This window comes from Manacus vitellinus, unplaced genomic scaffold (assembly GCF_001715985.3).
Source record: "Manacus vitellinus isolate BGI_N305 unplaced genomic scaffold, ASM171598v3 scaffold_50_pilon, whole genome shotgun sequence".
Lineage (NCBI taxonomy): Eukaryota > Metazoa > Chordata > Aves > Passeriformes > Pipridae > Manacus > Manacus vitellinus.
The window spans coordinates 712,110-728,981 of NW_021940612.1; the positions used below are offsets into that span (position 1 = coordinate 712,110).

Sequence of the window (16,872 nt, forward strand, 5' to 3'; positions counted from 1 at the left end):
AAGTGAGTGAAAAAGTAGGAGGTGCAGAAGGAACCAAACTAGATGATGATTTCAAAGAAATGGAAAGGGTAAGTCTAAATACAGATGCATATATTCATTATTACCATGCATTTTTTCTTTCAGGAATTTCAAAGTTTTTGTCCCTAAATCACTCAAAAAATTTTTGAAAGACTTAACTTTTATTCAGCAGAATGGAGCTTTCCATTTCCTATTTCTGCTTCTTTTCTAACTAAGGCATGTGTAGTGTATGGCATTCTTTATAACACACATATTACATTCAGAGATTGAGGCTGATGTCAGCTACAAATTAGCTTCAGTTAAACCACTGCAGGGGATCTCTGGAAACTGAGTCTATCTACAAGATGGTCGTTTCAGTGGCAAAGGGTGCTAGCAATTCTCAGATCCTTGAGTGACAGGTCAGGAGGAGCAAAAGCTGTCTGCTGAAGTGTATTGACAGCAGCACTGGAATAGTCATTCACAGGTTCAGATCCTGTTAGGCAGCCTCCGCTGGCAAAATGCCTCAGGTTAGGTGGGCCTAACTCCCCATAGGAGGCTGCTTGGTGAGCCTGATAGTGGTAGCACTGAGTGTTTCGGTGGAGGGAAACAAAAATAAAAAAAACCACAGCTGTATGGGGCAGTGATAATATTTCAGCGGACAGAATTAGTAGGGGCAGATTTTTTTCTGGCTTCAACTTTGAAAGGTACTATCAAATCTTGTAACACAAGCTAGTGCTAGGTGATTTATAGGGTATGTATCTGATATAAAACTGATTAAGAGAGCGGCTGTTTATCTGTACATTTATATAGTGAGACTAGGAAAAAAACCTTGGATGGGAAATAAAGGAGAAGGGCATATCCTTTGTACTTCTTACAGAGAAAGTACCGAGTTGGTTTCCCCCCTCCCACTCAACTTCCCTTTGTATATGCTGCAAGTATAGGCACTCCCACTGGAAGATGTTAATGAAGATTCAGAAAACTGGTGTAAAGTTTAGAGTGGAAAAGAGGACATTGTCGGGGTGAGTCCCACATAAAGCTTGTGGGTGGCATGGGTTGGCAGCCCAGGAGATAGCACTGAGACCTGAGAAGGGAACAGAATAAATTCATCAGTTGCCTCCACACTCCCCACCTGGCCCTCTGTCCATTGCCAGCTTTCCTGCAGGCAGTGGACATGATCCTTCTGCCCATTCCTAGCCTTCTGTTCCCTCACCCTCACTCTCCTCTGCAGCCTTCTAGCCATTTCTGGGTTCCCTACCAGGCAGTTCAGCTACTTATTCACCTAGGTCTGGCAGACTTGTCCTGCTTCTTTGTGTAAAGCATAGAGCAAGACCTGGCAGATGGCAGTGGCAACAGGAAACAGGAAAGACGTCAGTCACAGTGTGGTGCAACCAACCTACCTTAGGTGTTCTTTTTTTAAAATAGGAACTTGCCATTATGGTGAAGGAGTTCTCTCTGTGGGACACAAGCTACCCTGCAGAGAAATGCAATGTGTCCTTATAAATACAGACCACACAACAGGTTACAGGGATTCCCCAATCTGCCAAAGCAGCATTTTTTCTCTGAGACCTGATACTGAGAGGGAGAGTAGTTGCATACTTTGCTACATTCACTTTAGAAAGCAGATAGGGAGTGCTTTGTAAGAAAGCAAGAATTCTTATTACAGAAGAAAGTAGAAGAAAGTAATGCTGTTTGGTTCTAAGTATTTTAAAATCCTAACTACGGGAGTCAGCCAAGGGACAATAAACGGTCAGTGCATCCATGCTGATAGGTTTCTTGAAACTGAAAACTGAATGAATACCTAGTCTTCTCCATCACAGTTTTACCAGACCTTGCTCTCCAACCATAGTTGACTGACTTCTGCTTTCCTCTCATTTTGCCAGTTATTAGGGGATCAAAGATGGCCAGTTCCCCAAAAAGTTGTCAGTGACTGTTCTATCAAAAACTTTTCCCTATTGTGGATGGTTCCCAGGGTGATGTAAAGAATCAACACTGTACAGTGAGTTGTATCAAATTTCTAACACACCCTGAGATGCTCTGTACTAATGGCTTTGAGAATGGATCTGCTAGAAACTGAAATGGTGTACTCATGCTTTAGTAGTTTTTTAGGGATTATCATCATTCTCATACCAGGCTGTTCTCAGGGACATAAAAATAAATTATAAGAAGAATTAAAAGAATTTATAAGAATAAAAAGAGAGAAAAATATCTTCCTTTTGTCTAACTTTTCATGTTTCTTTTTGTTTAACACTCTCTCCTTCAGAAAGTGGATGTTACCAGCAGGGCAGTTGTGGAAATAATGGCAAAAACAATAGAGTATCTTCAGCCCAATCCAGGTAATGTAATTTCACAGTCTTACAGTACTTGCAGCACTTTTTGAAAGTACTCTTTCTCACCAGTACAAAAGTCTGACAGTGTAAAATCTCACCAGTCCTCACTGATGCAATTAAGGTTAACACAAGATTGGTGAAGTTATTGTGAAATAACAGAGATGAGTACAGATTTCTGTGTCATGGGTATGGGCACAGGGCAGGCCAATCAGCCCACAGGTGGGGATCAGGAGAGACACAGTAAGACTGTGTGAGGCATCTCTTACTGTCTCAGTCATTCACCATGTGAAGGTAAAGGACCAGGCAGTCCTTGCAGACCATGAAATAAAGGCAAAGTTCTGAAGCAACTTCCTCCATGGCACAGGAAGAGATAGCACTTTTCATCTGGTCCTCTGGTGATTTCCCTTATTAGAGTTAGTAGAAAAGGAAGGGTGCAAAAGAGTTGTTGATACCATACTGGTGAAAAGGAGAGAAATGGGTATAGTCAGAGATGACTCAATTGAACCTTCAAAATAGAAATCAATGAGTGTTTTCCGTGGGGAAATGAAAGAATTGGTTTGTGATAGGGCTGATGGAGAGCTACATGTTCCTCTTTTGCCAAAGATCCTCACAAGGAGGGGTGATCTGGACCTGTAATAAATATGTAAACTATTAAATTGAAGAGTATGAAGATTTCTGTAGCAATCTAGGAACTACTGTAAGTCAACGCGAGTATCACTGAGGGGCAATGGAGTTAACTTGTGCAAAATCAAGGTGAAGGTTAAAATTAGGCCCTCTAGCTACCATAAGTATCTTAGAGTGTCATGGAAGTACAGACCAAATTCACTCATTCACACTAAGGAATATATATTCCTAATAGCTGGAAACAAACTTGAGCTGGTGTGAAATATTTCAGCTCCAGTGTGGTATACTGAAGGACTATTGCTGGTATAGATTAGTTGATGATATTTTTATCTTAGATTACAGAAAAAAAGGGGAAATAATAACTCAATGACGCTGACAGTGAATTGGAAATAGAAAAAGAGAAGGATGATTAGTGTTTACAAGTTCAAGAACTGCTAGAGAGAAAATAATGATGACTAGAATGGTTTCTATGTCAACATATGAAATTCTGTTTATGACACGAGTCCACAGCTTCACTGCTCATTGTCAACAAGTACTCTGCAGGAAAAACAATAGGACTGACAAACATTATGGAGCTAGCGATAAAATTGTGAACTACTGTCAAGCTGCTGTTTTGCAACACTGTGTAGACTGAGTAATAAGCTTTGGCTGTTTGGTGCTTCTCTGACTGCCTTCCTGACACATCTGAGTGGTTAGGATTGCTGTGAATCACGAAACAGGCTCCCATCAAAAGCAGGCAGCAAAATTTCTGGAAGTAGCTAAGTGTATGAATTCAGGCACTTCAGGCTGATGTAGATTCGCAGTGCTGCAGGAAAGAACAGTTTCCATAGTCCAGCTACATATCCCTTCGTCTGCTTGTGGCACATGCAAGTAGAATCAGAAAATTAAAATCATAATAGGCAGGAGGAAGATTTACTTTCATACATAGAAAATGAAATCATGTTATTCATTTCATCAAACAAATCCTTTAACAGCAGTATTTAACAGAAGATTAGAAGTTTACTTGTGTTTGATGGGGAGAAAAGAGATTGGGATGTAGCACACATTCCTTGAAAAGGAAGATGTGCCCTGAAAACACGAATAGGCATGGATAACATAGGACTGTGGTTCTAGAGATCAACTGGCTTCATGGTGTTTTGAAATATCAACAAAAGAAGTATGCATCATGGTCTAACTTCATAAAACAGTTAATTAATGCTGGAATGGAGAAGGAAAAGGATATTAAAGACAAAGGTGAAAGCTATTGAAAGAGATGTTGGGCTGAGATTAGTGCAAATGAAAAAGATAGCTTTGTGACTCCCCAGTTATGAAAAAAAAAAAAAGCTGAAGGAAACCTGAAAATTACTGAAGTTGAACATGATGAAGACTTAAAGGCTTTCCATGCAGATGTATGTGACCATATTTCAAGCAGAAGATATGCAGGATGAACAAGATTGAAAGTACAAAGAATGAGTGATTGAATTCTCTGTTTAAGTTTCTTTCAAAAGCTTTTGGCAGCATTCTTATGATTCACTGTGGTTCTGCTAATACTTAATATTAAGGGAAATCATTAGTGACACCATGAAAGTAAATGTAAAGGAGAGGGAGTGTAACTGGGAAAATAATCAACCACTCAGATCACTTGCATGTGATGCTTTGTACATCTTTGCCTGTCCTTGCTCAGGTTGAAATATAACGTAGAGAAGACAGCACATGGCACTAGCACAATAAAACAATAGAACTGAAAATCTCAAGGTGGGATTTTGAAATTGGCTGAGGACAAACTTACTTTTGCTCCTGTGGAAGTTACTGGAACCAACTTTAGAAGAAAAAAAGAGGAATGAGACCACTGGTAGATGTATTCTAGATTCCTACTAAATTATTATTATTTTAATGTAATCATGATTAAATTATTAGATAAATCATTCAAACATACATTTTTCATGCTTATATTTCTTCTCTTTAGGATATGTTTCTTGCCCTTCCCTTATTATCCTTTCACCTCTTTCATTCTTTTCCATACGTTTTGCTTTCTACTCTTACCTTGCTGTCCAGAATATAGACACTTCATCTTTTTATATTCCCTCTCACATTTTTTCTTTTATTTCTGAAAGTACTCCCATTTGTTCCTGATTTATTCAGCTTACTGCCTCCATTCCCCTGACTAATTTTGTTTGTGCATTAGTGTCGTTTGTGCTTCTGTATTTTCTCATTGCCACCATCATTTCAATACCATTTTTAAAGGCCAGACACTTCATTAAAATGCAGTTTCTTATACTGAACAGTCAGCGAGTCTGCTGACTGCAGTTTTGTAGTGGGTAGAAAGAGAAGGTGTCAGAAAATTCACATGTTGAAAAACATGATCTGATGGCAGTCAAGGGTAGTGAAAAAACTAAAAAAACCCATAATTACTATATGTTAAAAATATATTTTCCTTTCATAGCTGCTTCTCAGACAAAATAAGTTCTATGAGACTTGTCTGATTTTCCTATGTCTGTTTCCATGTCTGTATCTGTGCATACATTTATAAGCCACAAAGTGAAACATACAACAAGAACTATCTCTTGATGTGCACTTTTAACAATAAATGGAAAGAAAAACATTTATTGATTCCAGTTCTAGTGTTTTGTTTTGTTGCACAAATGTGTGCAAGGTTCAGTTTTGACCAATGAAATCGGCACACAACAGTGTGAGCTACTAATATTTTGTAAACAGAAATACTAACTCTCAAGAGCACCTAACAACCTCAGGCCTTTGCAAGTGGAAAGGTAGAGGCATTCATAGCTGTCCTCCTCTAGCACGGACAATAATGTAGTTAAGAAACATCCTCTGAGTTAGCTTGCTGGCAATGGGATTTAGCTGGCAAAATTTGAACTTAAGTAGTGTTAATTAATTCACTCTCTGCAGGCCTTTCAGATTCTGTAATTGCAAAAATTCACTAAAGTACATCATCAAACAAATCACTTCTTTTGTGTGTGCTGTCTTTGTTTTCATCAATTATGATAATTGTGTCGTTTCTTTTGATCTGCAGTTGAAAGTCATATTGAAGTAAGAGTTTCCCCAAACCTCCATAAAAAGCAAAAAGGGTTTCAAAGGTTGTTGGACATCATGTTTGGGGACATAGATTTTATTTAATGTTCTACAACAGAAAATCTTCCAAACATTTAAAAATGGGGGGCACCACAGTTTACTGTTGAGTGTACCTAGTCTGAACCTCTTCTTGAGAGCAAGGCTGTCTCAATCTCTATCTCATTGGCTACCTACGGATTTTAAGATTAAGAATTTGGAGATATCTTACAGATTTTCTTGCCTGTCGTGTGTCAGACATGCTGTCGTGGAAGTGTTTCTAGGCCTACTTCTGTCCAAGTCATTTCAAGGGAAGCTTTGACTTCAGGTGCTGGACAGAGACTCCTCTCTACCCTACCAGCAAAAACAAAATGGCAATATTTCATTCCTTCATTCCAAGGGCTTAGTCCTAAACTTAGAAAATGTCTTTCAAATACATTTTAGGTAGCTCAGATAAGTTTAAACACAGGAGTGCATTCATGACTGTGTAAGCAAACAACTGCATGTTTGTGATATTGTCACTTGCCTTCTTTAGCTTCCAGAGCTAAACTCAGCATGATCAACACTATGTCAAAAATTCGAGGCCAGGAGAAGGGACCAGGCTACCCTCAGGCAGAAGCCTTGCTGGCAGATGCAATGCTGAAATTTGGCCGAGAACTTGGCGAAGAATGCAACTTCGGTAACTTTTTTACTTCCTTTTCCCTTATAGTGCAGTAAACATGATAGTAAAATTTCATATAACTTTCATTATTAAAGGTCTGTGCTCTAATAGAGGATGAACTTCTGCAAGAATCATTAGAATTCTGCTTCATCAAACTGTTCCTTTAAGGTCGGTCAAGGCCTGTTTAAGTACCTTTTGCAGATTTGGATTAGAGAAATTTTTCGCATGAATGAAAGTCAGATTGTTTGCATTCAGACCCATATCCATATAAGTTAACCCTCTGTCATAGGTAGTTGTACTGGAATGGAAGATGTGCATGTACAGACACTGTATTATTGTCAATGCATAGACACAATAAAGCCCTTTTGTCCTCAGAATCCTTATACTAACTGTTATTTTCTTAATAACAGACAAGGAATAAAAGCTAATAGATTTTTAATAGGCTTTGGCCTTTTTTCTGACCAAATTCCACATTTTAAGGCACTAGTGAATACTCTTGTCTTATCTGTCAATTGCTCCTCCCTCCAAGCCCAAATAAGTTTACAACTGAGTTACAAATGTTAAACTGGCTCTTAACATTATGTTCTTCAGCAGTAGACCTATAATTAGAAGTGATGACATTCACAACAGTATACTTTGTCTTTCTGTGGTGTTTTTTTGGCTTCTGTGTTTCCATTTCTCTATAGGTCATATAGGACCCTCAAATACTACTGTGAAAGTTCTATTTTCTATTTGAATCTTCATAGAATTGTTTTCCTGTCATAAAGACATCTACAATAGAAAAAGTACTTTCTTACTTGTTTTATGTGATTTACTAGTTAGCTTGACAGATGTAGGTAGATTTGTGCTAAAGACTACTGTTTGAAGTTTTTTTAATCGGTTGTCTCTCATTTGCTAAATTTCAAACACATTTTTAAAAGGAAGATCAGGAACTAACACAACTTCTACAAATTGCTGTATGCTCCTTGATAACTGCACTAGCAGGCAGTAGCATAGATACGGCAATTATTTTCACATTCTTAACTAATAACAGCTATTATGGCTGCTTGTCCCTTGTCCAGTCTGACAGACTCTCTCATTTTGCAGTGCATTCCTGGCATCCCCTGCTTGAGAAACAAAGCTCCTTCTGATTTCTCACATTTTTTGTTTTTAGACTCTTTGTATTCTTTGAAAGTGGATATTTTTTTCCTCCAACCTACACCTCAAACCAGGAGGGTATGTTCGAGCTTCTTGCTTTTGTTTTTGTGCAGAGGAATTAAAACAGAGTGGTAGCCCTCAAGTTAATCTTGGAGGAAATCTCACAAGGCTACTAAAGTTACTGAAGTTTATGAGCTTGAGACACCTACACTTCAGTAGTCTATGTAATAGACCTCTGAAGTGTAGTAGTACTGTGAAGTCTATAGTTTCATAAAATAAAACTTTGATTAAAAAAAAATAAATCTTTGAAATTAAGAATTTTTACATTTGATACTATTACCAGCCTTACCGATAGAAATGGGGAGACCTAAACTTGAATTAGAACTATTTTTTAATGTACTCTGGTGATGGCAACACTGGAGCAACTACAGATGATTCTATTCTAGCATGTTTCAATAGAGTGAGGAATGAACAAATAATGAGGGATATGGAGGAGACTATCTTGACACAACATGGAACCTCAAATTCAGCTGTATTACAAGGCATGAAGTCTTGGTGGCTGCAGAACTGTAAAATGCCCTTTCACTCAGTGCATCGTTTTCTGTTTCTTTCCTAACTTAAGACTTAAAATGAAATACTAACTGAAGTTTCCATAACTCAGTTTCATTCTACAGTGACTCAAGACTAAGTTATTTTGAGATAAAGTGTGTATCTTTTCTTTCAGGACCAGCGCTTGCTGATGTGGGAGAAGCTATGAAGGAGCTTTCTGAGGTCAAGGACTCTTTAGACATGGAAGTGAAGCAAAACTTCATTGACCCACTTCAGAATCTCCACGACAAAGATCTAAGAGAAATACAGGTGTTGACCGCAATGCAGCATTTTAACAATGCCAAATGTGTGGACTGCGTATATGTTCAGAATTTCCATTACTGGTGTAGTTTAAAATGGGCATTCAGATTTGCAGATGACCTGATTTTAGTCTCTTCTGGCTTGAATTCTATTTTTCAGTTCTGTCTCTCTAGTTGGTGGTTTAGAAAGGGAAAGATCCAAATTCTAATGTTTTTTGATAGTGGCATCATCAAGGTTATGCAGGCATGAACACACTATTCTAATCTTACCATTTGAAAGCTCATTTCACTACATAGGTGTAGAGGTGTTTACATTCCATTCTGTAGTGTATGGCAGATGCTTGTATGTGTAGTAGCTGCTATTCTGACCTTAGTAAGGCTTTCATACTGTTGACTATATGTGGATGAAAGATGTTTTGAGTCCTTTGATATAGTTTACAAAGTTGATAAAGTTATGTATATCATAATAGATGACAAATTGATTCTTCTGAGGGACAGTAAACACCTAAACTAATCATGCTTTTACTGGTAGCATTAACTTTTGGCCATCTTGACATGGCAGTTGCTAAACAGATTAATGTGAATGTTACATCACTTAACAATCTAGAAAATCTTTAATATAAGATAACTTTCAGATAATTTGGTGGCCTGATAGAGATGATAAAAATATTTTCTGTGTTACTTTGTTTATGAGAGCTGTTACACAGGCAAAAATATAATAAATTGTGCTTTTAAAATGATTTTCTCCTAAACATCTAGGGAAAAAACATAGTATTTAGGAAATTCTGCATCGGAGTTAAAAAGCTAGAAATCTGCATATCTTTTATACAGATGGAAATTGCAGTTGTCCATTCTATGTGGACTTTTTTTAGTGTTGGTCAGTCATTTAGACCATCGCTTCTTAAGTGATACATAAAACCACCTAATTCATGATTCTGTTTCTCCCCTGTGGAGAATGGCTGATATACAGGAAACAGCACATGCTTGGAAGTGTGTGTGAACCACCTGCTTACAGTGCAGTATCAGGAGAGTTGGGGAACATCCTTTTGTTCTGTGCTTGTGTTTGCATTTTTTGTTTTTTAGCATCACCTGAAGAAAATGGAGGGTCGACGCCTGGATTTTGATTACAAGAAGAAAAGACAGGGCAAGCTCCCTGATGAAGAGCTTCGTCAGGCTCTGGAGAAATTTGATGAATCAAAAGAAATTGCTGAATCAAGCATGTTCAACCTTCTGGAGATGGATGTGAGATACCCCTGTTAATCTTTGACCAGAGTCTTAGATATTAGAAGAACTTTCCTCCTTGTTGGACAAAGAGGCTCAGAAGCTGTAGTAAAGTGCAGCATGTTCATATAGGACTAATTTTTTAGGTATTTTATAGGTAACTGAGCTAAAAAATATAAATCCTCTACAACATTGTTATGCTTCCTAACTGCAGAGTGTCACTTACTAAACCAAAATGTCTTTCTTTTTAGAATTATATAAATGTAAGTAATGACTTTTACTTAGTTATGGTTATAGAGTCTGAGCCAAGGCTTTTGCTCAACTGTTTGGGCTCCTGAGAGGATTGGTAAAGGTGAGAAATGAACTCACAGTCCCATGGTCTTTGCTGTAATCAGATGCAACAGTAAATAGGAAAACCAAAGTTAATTTGACTGTTTATATCTGACTCTGCAGCATATGTTTTGCTTATAGACTGGTTAGAATTGAGCATTTATAAGGTTTATCTAATCTTCTATTTATAATTAATGTTGAAATTGTAAAATTAAGTGAGAAGAAACATTTAGCTGTTTTGGAGGAAAAAACATGTCAGGTGAAGTCTGTCTTAACAGAATATATAGTCAAAGGAAACTCAGTGTAAGTATTTCCGTTGATGTAAATTATTGGATTTGTTTTAAGTTTAAATACACACACATGGCTGGGCTTCGCGAATGAAGATTTGGGAAGGGCTCTACCCACGTTTGTTGCAAGCGCGTTGGTGGCCGAAAAGGCCAATATGAGACAGACATGTCCGGTTGCAGAAGGCACAGCAGAAAGACTCCTTAGGTGGTATATTCTGCAAGGCACGATTCTTTCTGTGTTGCCTTTTCTCCTCAAGAGTGATCCTGCGTGTGTTCTCAAAGGCATCAGCAGCATTATAGATGGTGTGTCTCCAGGCTTCCCGATTGGAGGCCAGAGTAGACCAGTTATGTTGATCAATATGGCCAAAGCTGAGATGTTGTTTCAGGGAGTCCTTGTATCTCCTCTTCGGGGCTCCTCTCATGCAGCAGCCAGGGACAAGTTCACCATAGAGCAAGATCTTAGGGAGGCGATGGTCCTTCATCCTTGAGACATGTCCTGCCCAACACAGCTGTGTTCTCATCAACATGGCCTCAATACTTGTGACTGCTGCTTGTTCTAGAACAGATGTATTGGTCACATAATCTGACCAGTGGATGTTTAGAATTGAGCGGAGACAGCGCTGATGGAAGCGTTGTAGGAGTCGCAGGTGGTGGCAGTAGATGACCCATGATTCAGATCTGTATAGGAGAGTAGACAGCACAATGGCTCTGTAAACACTGATCTTTGTGCTTTTTTTCAGGTGTTTATTTCGCCAAACTCTTTTATGAAGCTTTCCAAAAGCACTGTATGCCTTTGCTAACCTCTAAGTTTAAATACACACCTAATCCAATTCTACATTCTGTCACCGGATTGCTGTAGAGCAGCCATAACAAACCTGAAATATTTGCATATAGAAATTAATATTTGCATAAAAGTGAAATATAGATGTGCTGAAATGAAAAAAGTATTAAAGGTTTGTAGTTCTAATCCTTGTAGTAACATCCATCCCCATGCAGCCAGACAGTGCTGGCCTGCATTACACCATTGCAGCCTCGTGTTTTATGGAAACTGTTGGCAATTGCATTGCCCACACAAGTGTTTTGGATGTTTTTTGCCTCATGAAGTAGAATGCTATCTGCCTTCACAACAAATATTCTGCATCCAAGTGTATGTAGTATCATCCTGTTTTGATCTGCTTCACAGGCCAGAATACAACAGAAGCATAACCATAGTCCTTACGGTTTTGTGCCCCTCAGAGGCAGGGTGGGAGAAGGTGTATTATACTCTCATTACAGCCTCATTTACTTTCATAGTGTTCCCAAATCTTCATTCACGAAGCCTAGCCATGATGATGTTGTTTCTGAATGTGGTAGGTCTGTAGGCTGCTGTTCATGCAAATCAGCCATGGAGAGATGATCGGCAGAGAAGAGTTGCTGTTACCATTCCAGATCAGGTCATAACCAGACATGGTAATGAATAAAGACTGATGTGTAACTATTTATTATTAACTACAAAGACAAATCAAGTTTTTAGAGAGATAAGTAAAACTGCCTTTGCAGTGGACAGTGGTCTTTGCTCGCTATTGCTTAGCTGTTAATATTCACCTAACATCTGATGTTTGAATGTCAATCCTCAGATTGAACAAGTGAGCCAGCTTTCTGCTCTTGTCCAAGCCCAGCTGGAGTACCACAAACAGGCCACACAAATCTTACAGCGAGTTACTTCTAAGCTGGAAGATAGGTAATGCACTTTTTGTAAGTTTATTAAATAGATTTTTTGTTAGTTTTGCAGAGGCAGAAAACCTGTGAGTAGAATGCAGCGCTGTTATCTTTCTCAGTTTGGTATTTGTATGTTTATGAAAGCAAGGGCCATTGCAAGCTGGGCAATTGCAAGCTGGGGTTTATATGTTTTGGAAATGCATCTACTTCTGAATATGACTCAGTCAGGACTGAGTTCAGGAAAGCACCTCAGCTCAGTAAAGCTGTTAAATGTAATTTAACTGGAAGTAAGTGTTTATAAATATTGAATTCCATGAGACTTACGACTTTGGATTCCTTACTGTTTGTGCATGTATTCACAAAGTACTCATTCTGAGAGGATATTAATAATTGCTTCTGAAAAAGAGTATCTTGTTGCATTCTTGTCTACCTGAAGACCCTCCTAAGCCAGGTAGTGAGATTGTCCTTATTTGCCACCTTCTTAAATACTCCTTTTTCCAGTTTTATTATAAGATCAAACTTGATACAAGACTTTAATGAGTTTACCTCTTCCCTGCTTTTCTCTAAAAGCATATGCCATTAGAATTGAAATAATATCTTCCTAATAGAGTTTTATAATTTTTAGTTTAGAATTTTTGTTTTCATCAAAAGAGATTGATCAGCTTCCCAGACATACATCCTTCTTCAAGGAAATTTAACATACAGGAAATATTTCCTTAGTCCATATGGTTCTCGAAGACTCTTAGTAAAGGCTGGATATAATTCCCAAGACAAGATAATGTTCACATACTGTGTGAACCTGATTATGCATGATTCTTTGCTGTTTTCTGATGTCATTAGTGTAGATCAAATTACTGGTACTGCTGCGTCTGTCAGTGTTTATTTTCTCTGAGCATACATTCTGAAAACCTCATTCGGTTCTAAGTGTTAAAATTATGATTCGGAGCAGCACTTGTTTTGGTAGGTAGGCTGCCCAGCTGACTGTTTCAGGATATAGTTTGCAGTACTTTCTAAACAACTAACAAAACAATTTTCAGCACTTCTAAATTAATACTGCAATTCATTTACTTTACAAAAGTATTAAAAAATCCTCGGGAGCAGGTGGGTTGTTTTGTAGTCCATAAATTATGCCATTAAGTGAACTTACCTCTCTCTGCAATAGATTTCTCTTCCTGTATCAGTTGAGATCATCCTTTTCCCTTTTGAATAATTTTAGATTTTCAAGGATCTTGCATCAGATTGCTATTATAGTTCAGCTGAAGTACATATTTTGCATAAGCTTACTGTGCATCCCTAATTGCAAAAAGTCTACTGGATAAATCATCCTTTGTTCACACCACTGGACACAAATTAGAGCTCTGTGATATGCTCATGCCAGAGATGAGGCAGGAATGTAGAGCTGTCACTATTTGAACTACTACTCTTTTCCTGATGGTGATACGCAGGTGGAAAGGAAATGCATGGCCCCTGGATTTTGGGGTTTGTTTTTTGACTATATGGAACAGAAAATAAATAATGCTTTACTTTTAAGTTGAACAAATTTTTTACTATTCACTCTCAGTGATGTCTACAGCAGATATTGCCCATTTTGTAAATACTTTTTAAAAAAAGATGGGAATGGAACCTGTTCATGCTGTTGTTTGGCATGGACAATGTCTTTTAACTATCAACATTGTCCTGTGTAAAATATTCACCAAAGAATGAAAGAAAGTAAGAGTTAGATTGCAAAAACCATGAAAAGTTTAAAAATGCACTTGTATTCTGTTTTCTCTGGGCTGTTTAAATTAGACTTCAAGACTTTCTTCAGGAACTGCAAGTGCAAGAATTTTCATTTTTCTCCTAAACATTAATGGAAGATATAAACTTCCTTTAAATACCATGTTTCCAGGAACTGGGATTTTAGAATTTTGGCAACCATTAGGAAACTTGCAGTAAAATTAATAAAAACTGGAAGATCAGCAAAAGCTATTACTTTTAAACTCCCCAATTCACCAAGCAGAAGGTGGATGCAGTTTTCACTATATAGTATCATGACAGAGTGGCTGGGAAGAAGGAATGGTTTCCATGGAGATGTTTCTTTTCTTAAGAAACATGGCCAATGCTGAGCTTTTGGGTAGTTTTTAGCAAGCCACTGGAACTGTCACTTTATAGTTCATAAGCAGAAAAAGATGGTGTTTGTTTCATGGAAGTATTAAGTGTAACAGAACTTGTTTAAATATATTTTTCTCCAAAGCTTTACTGGCTTGAAAATGTAAATTTTGTTAATGAGTGAAACACAGCAAAACCTTTTTATTTAAGGATATTTTGACAGCTTCAATTATTTATGTTTTTAATATGGTTATGAGTTTGGTTATTTTTTTATGTAGAAGAAAAGCAGTCTCTGGGGACTGAGTGATACTAATAATATTGTTATTAGGATCAAAACCTGTTAAGTCTTTTCAATAGATAAATCAAAATGTGCTATCAACAGCAAGTCTAGGGCAGATCTAGAAAAGATTAGAGAAACCAATTTGTCTTTTAAATCTAGAGGTCTTGACTCAAGTATTCTTCCATATGTGGTATTAGAAATATATGTTGTTCTACTTAAGCTGTTCATCCATTGCCTGGATTTTACACGGAAATCTAAAATGTACCCTTTCCTAGAAATTCTAGATATCTCAATTAAAAGAATAAGTTGAAATGAATGATATATAAAATTTTTGAAAGTCAGGAAGACTGGAGTTTTGTCCCTTTGTGAAACAGGTATTCCAGACTGCAAATTAACCAAGCTTTCAACTGAAGTCAGTACATTCCCACAGTCTTCTCCCAAAATGACAAGAGTTGGCACCAACGAGCTGAATAGTTAATGCTTGCCAGGGATAGAAGCAAAATTCTTGCTAAAGTGGGGACAGAGATGTTTATAAAGCCCTTTTGTAAGCATTGATAATCATGTACCAAGTTTTTCTCCATAGAAGCTCTTTGTTATTGTGAGACAAAAGGAAGACAGGCAAAATACTAGGTTTCTGGAAGGAAAGAAAAATTAGCAGCCTCACACCAGCTGTTTTTTGGTAATTTAAATTATTGTTGTAAACAAAATACACTACTCCAAATGACAAAAATTGTTTAGTGTGGATGATTGGTTGATGAGAACTTCAGCCATGGAAATAAAGATGTTTGGTGTGTCTCATCTGCTAACAAGATACTAACTCTTGACATTTAATGTTTTGGTAGAATAAAAGAGGCATCATCTCAGCCCAGGCGAGAATACCAGCCCAAACCCCGTATGAGCCTGGATTTCACAACTGGTGACAATGCACAGCACAATGGAGGAATATCCCATGCCACCACACCCAAACCGTCAGGTAATGGCAGTAACAATGTGAGCAAAAAAGCCATCTGTGTTTGAAGTTTTGTATCAGTGCAGAAGTTGCATGCTTTCTTCTGGAGATTAGTTGTGAGGGAAGATGAAAATGGGGATAGCATAGGAGAGAACTGTTTGAACTGTTGTTTCTTTGTAAAGTGTTCACATCTCCAGGCAGGAGAACAGGAACGGACCGTCCACTGCTTCAAATGTGTCTTTGGGTCGAAAAGGTCTTTTGTAGTAGAAGGTTACCTTGTAATACAGATGTTTACAAAACAGCCATTTAGAAAACCAAAATAACAACTGAAAGTTTTACATGAAGATGCAGAAACCTGAAGCCCACCAGACCTCCATAACCTTATCCTGCTTTTCAGAACCAGGTATTACAACACAATGAGCCTGAAAGTAAAAATCACTGAAAAGAAAAACTCAGCCATCTGAGCTATTTTTTTTGTCCAGCTGGGAGCAGCACAATCAAGATGAAGAATTTACATGAGCGTGCATAATTAATATATTTAATAACTGTTTTTTCATATATATATATTATTTCATATGTATATATACATACCTACTAAGAAAGCCTTATTATTTGTTTCATACCGTAAGGATCTGTTATCCCATGTTATGGTGAGGGTGGTCCTCTGTCCAGACCCTCATGTCAGTTATTCCACTTTACTTCAGTGACAATTGCTAGCATATTCCACCTTGCAAGACTGGATTTTTTTCACTAGGTATTTAATCAGGATTTCCTTCCTTTTCATCCCATCCAGATGTGAATGTTTGATGTTCTCCCAGATACAGACAGTAACAGTCTCTCCATTTGCCACCTGCAACTAGAAATTATCTTACACAATCTTCTAGCAATCTCCTCACTATGCAATCAAGGAAAAGGATACAATAGAGATTCCTTGTTCATAAGTGTGGCTTGACTCTTGCATGCTGAAGCTCTCCTCATTCCACAGTAATTTTATTGTTCACTCTTTTTTGTAGCCGCATGAACACTTGTCTGTGCTAAGGCAGTGCAGACTGATGTTCCTATGTCTCTTCAGCATTCATATTTTTCTCTTCAGAGAGCAGTATTTAGCATTTTCTTCAATAGGGCTTTTTTTTATTTGTTTTTTGAAGTGCTTGTTGGTTTCAGAGAAATGCTTTCTTCTTTGAAAATTCTTGAATGCATGTTTGGGGTGGTTCATTTAAAGAGTTTATTTGCTAATTCTTCTAAATTTCAGCTGGTAACAATGAGGATACCAAATACATGTTGTATAGCTTGTTGGTGTCAGCACAATAGTCTTCCTGACAAAGAAACCAAAATATACTGTGAGTGATATGTAAAGAAAAGAAGTAAGGTTTTATTACA

At 37.6% G+C, this 16,872-nt stretch overlaps 1 protein-coding gene and 1 long non-coding RNA gene across 2 annotated transcripts in view; one reads left to right on the forward strand and one right to left on the reverse strand.

Annotated features, from left to right (window-relative positions):
- Positions 1-16,872, forward strand: part of SH3GL2 (SH3 domain containing GRB2 like 2, endophilin A1) — a 19,365-nt gene continuing 2,493 nt past the window's right edge. The window contains exons 1-7 of the mRNA XM_029962926.1: positions 1-68; positions 2,258-2,330; positions 6,529-6,672; positions 8,516-8,649; positions 9,723-9,881; positions 12,094-12,197; positions 15,386-15,516. Coding sequence (XP_029818786.1) covers positions 60-68; positions 2,258-2,330; positions 6,529-6,672; positions 8,516-8,649; positions 9,723-9,881; positions 12,094-12,197; positions 15,386-15,516 — 754 coding nt within the window. The 5' untranslated portion in view covers positions 1-59. The remainder of the gene's footprint in view (positions 69-2,257; positions 2,331-6,528; positions 6,673-8,515; positions 8,650-9,722; positions 9,882-12,093; positions 12,198-15,385; positions 15,517-16,872) is intronic.
- The window catches only part of LOC108641098, a 14,983-nt gene continuing 12,717 nt past the window's right edge, over positions 14,607-16,872 (reverse strand). Inside the window, exon 3 of the long non-coding RNA XR_001921756.2 lies at positions 14,607-16,808. This is a non-coding gene — a long non-coding RNA (uncharacterized LOC108641098). The remainder of the gene's footprint in view (positions 16,809-16,872) is intronic.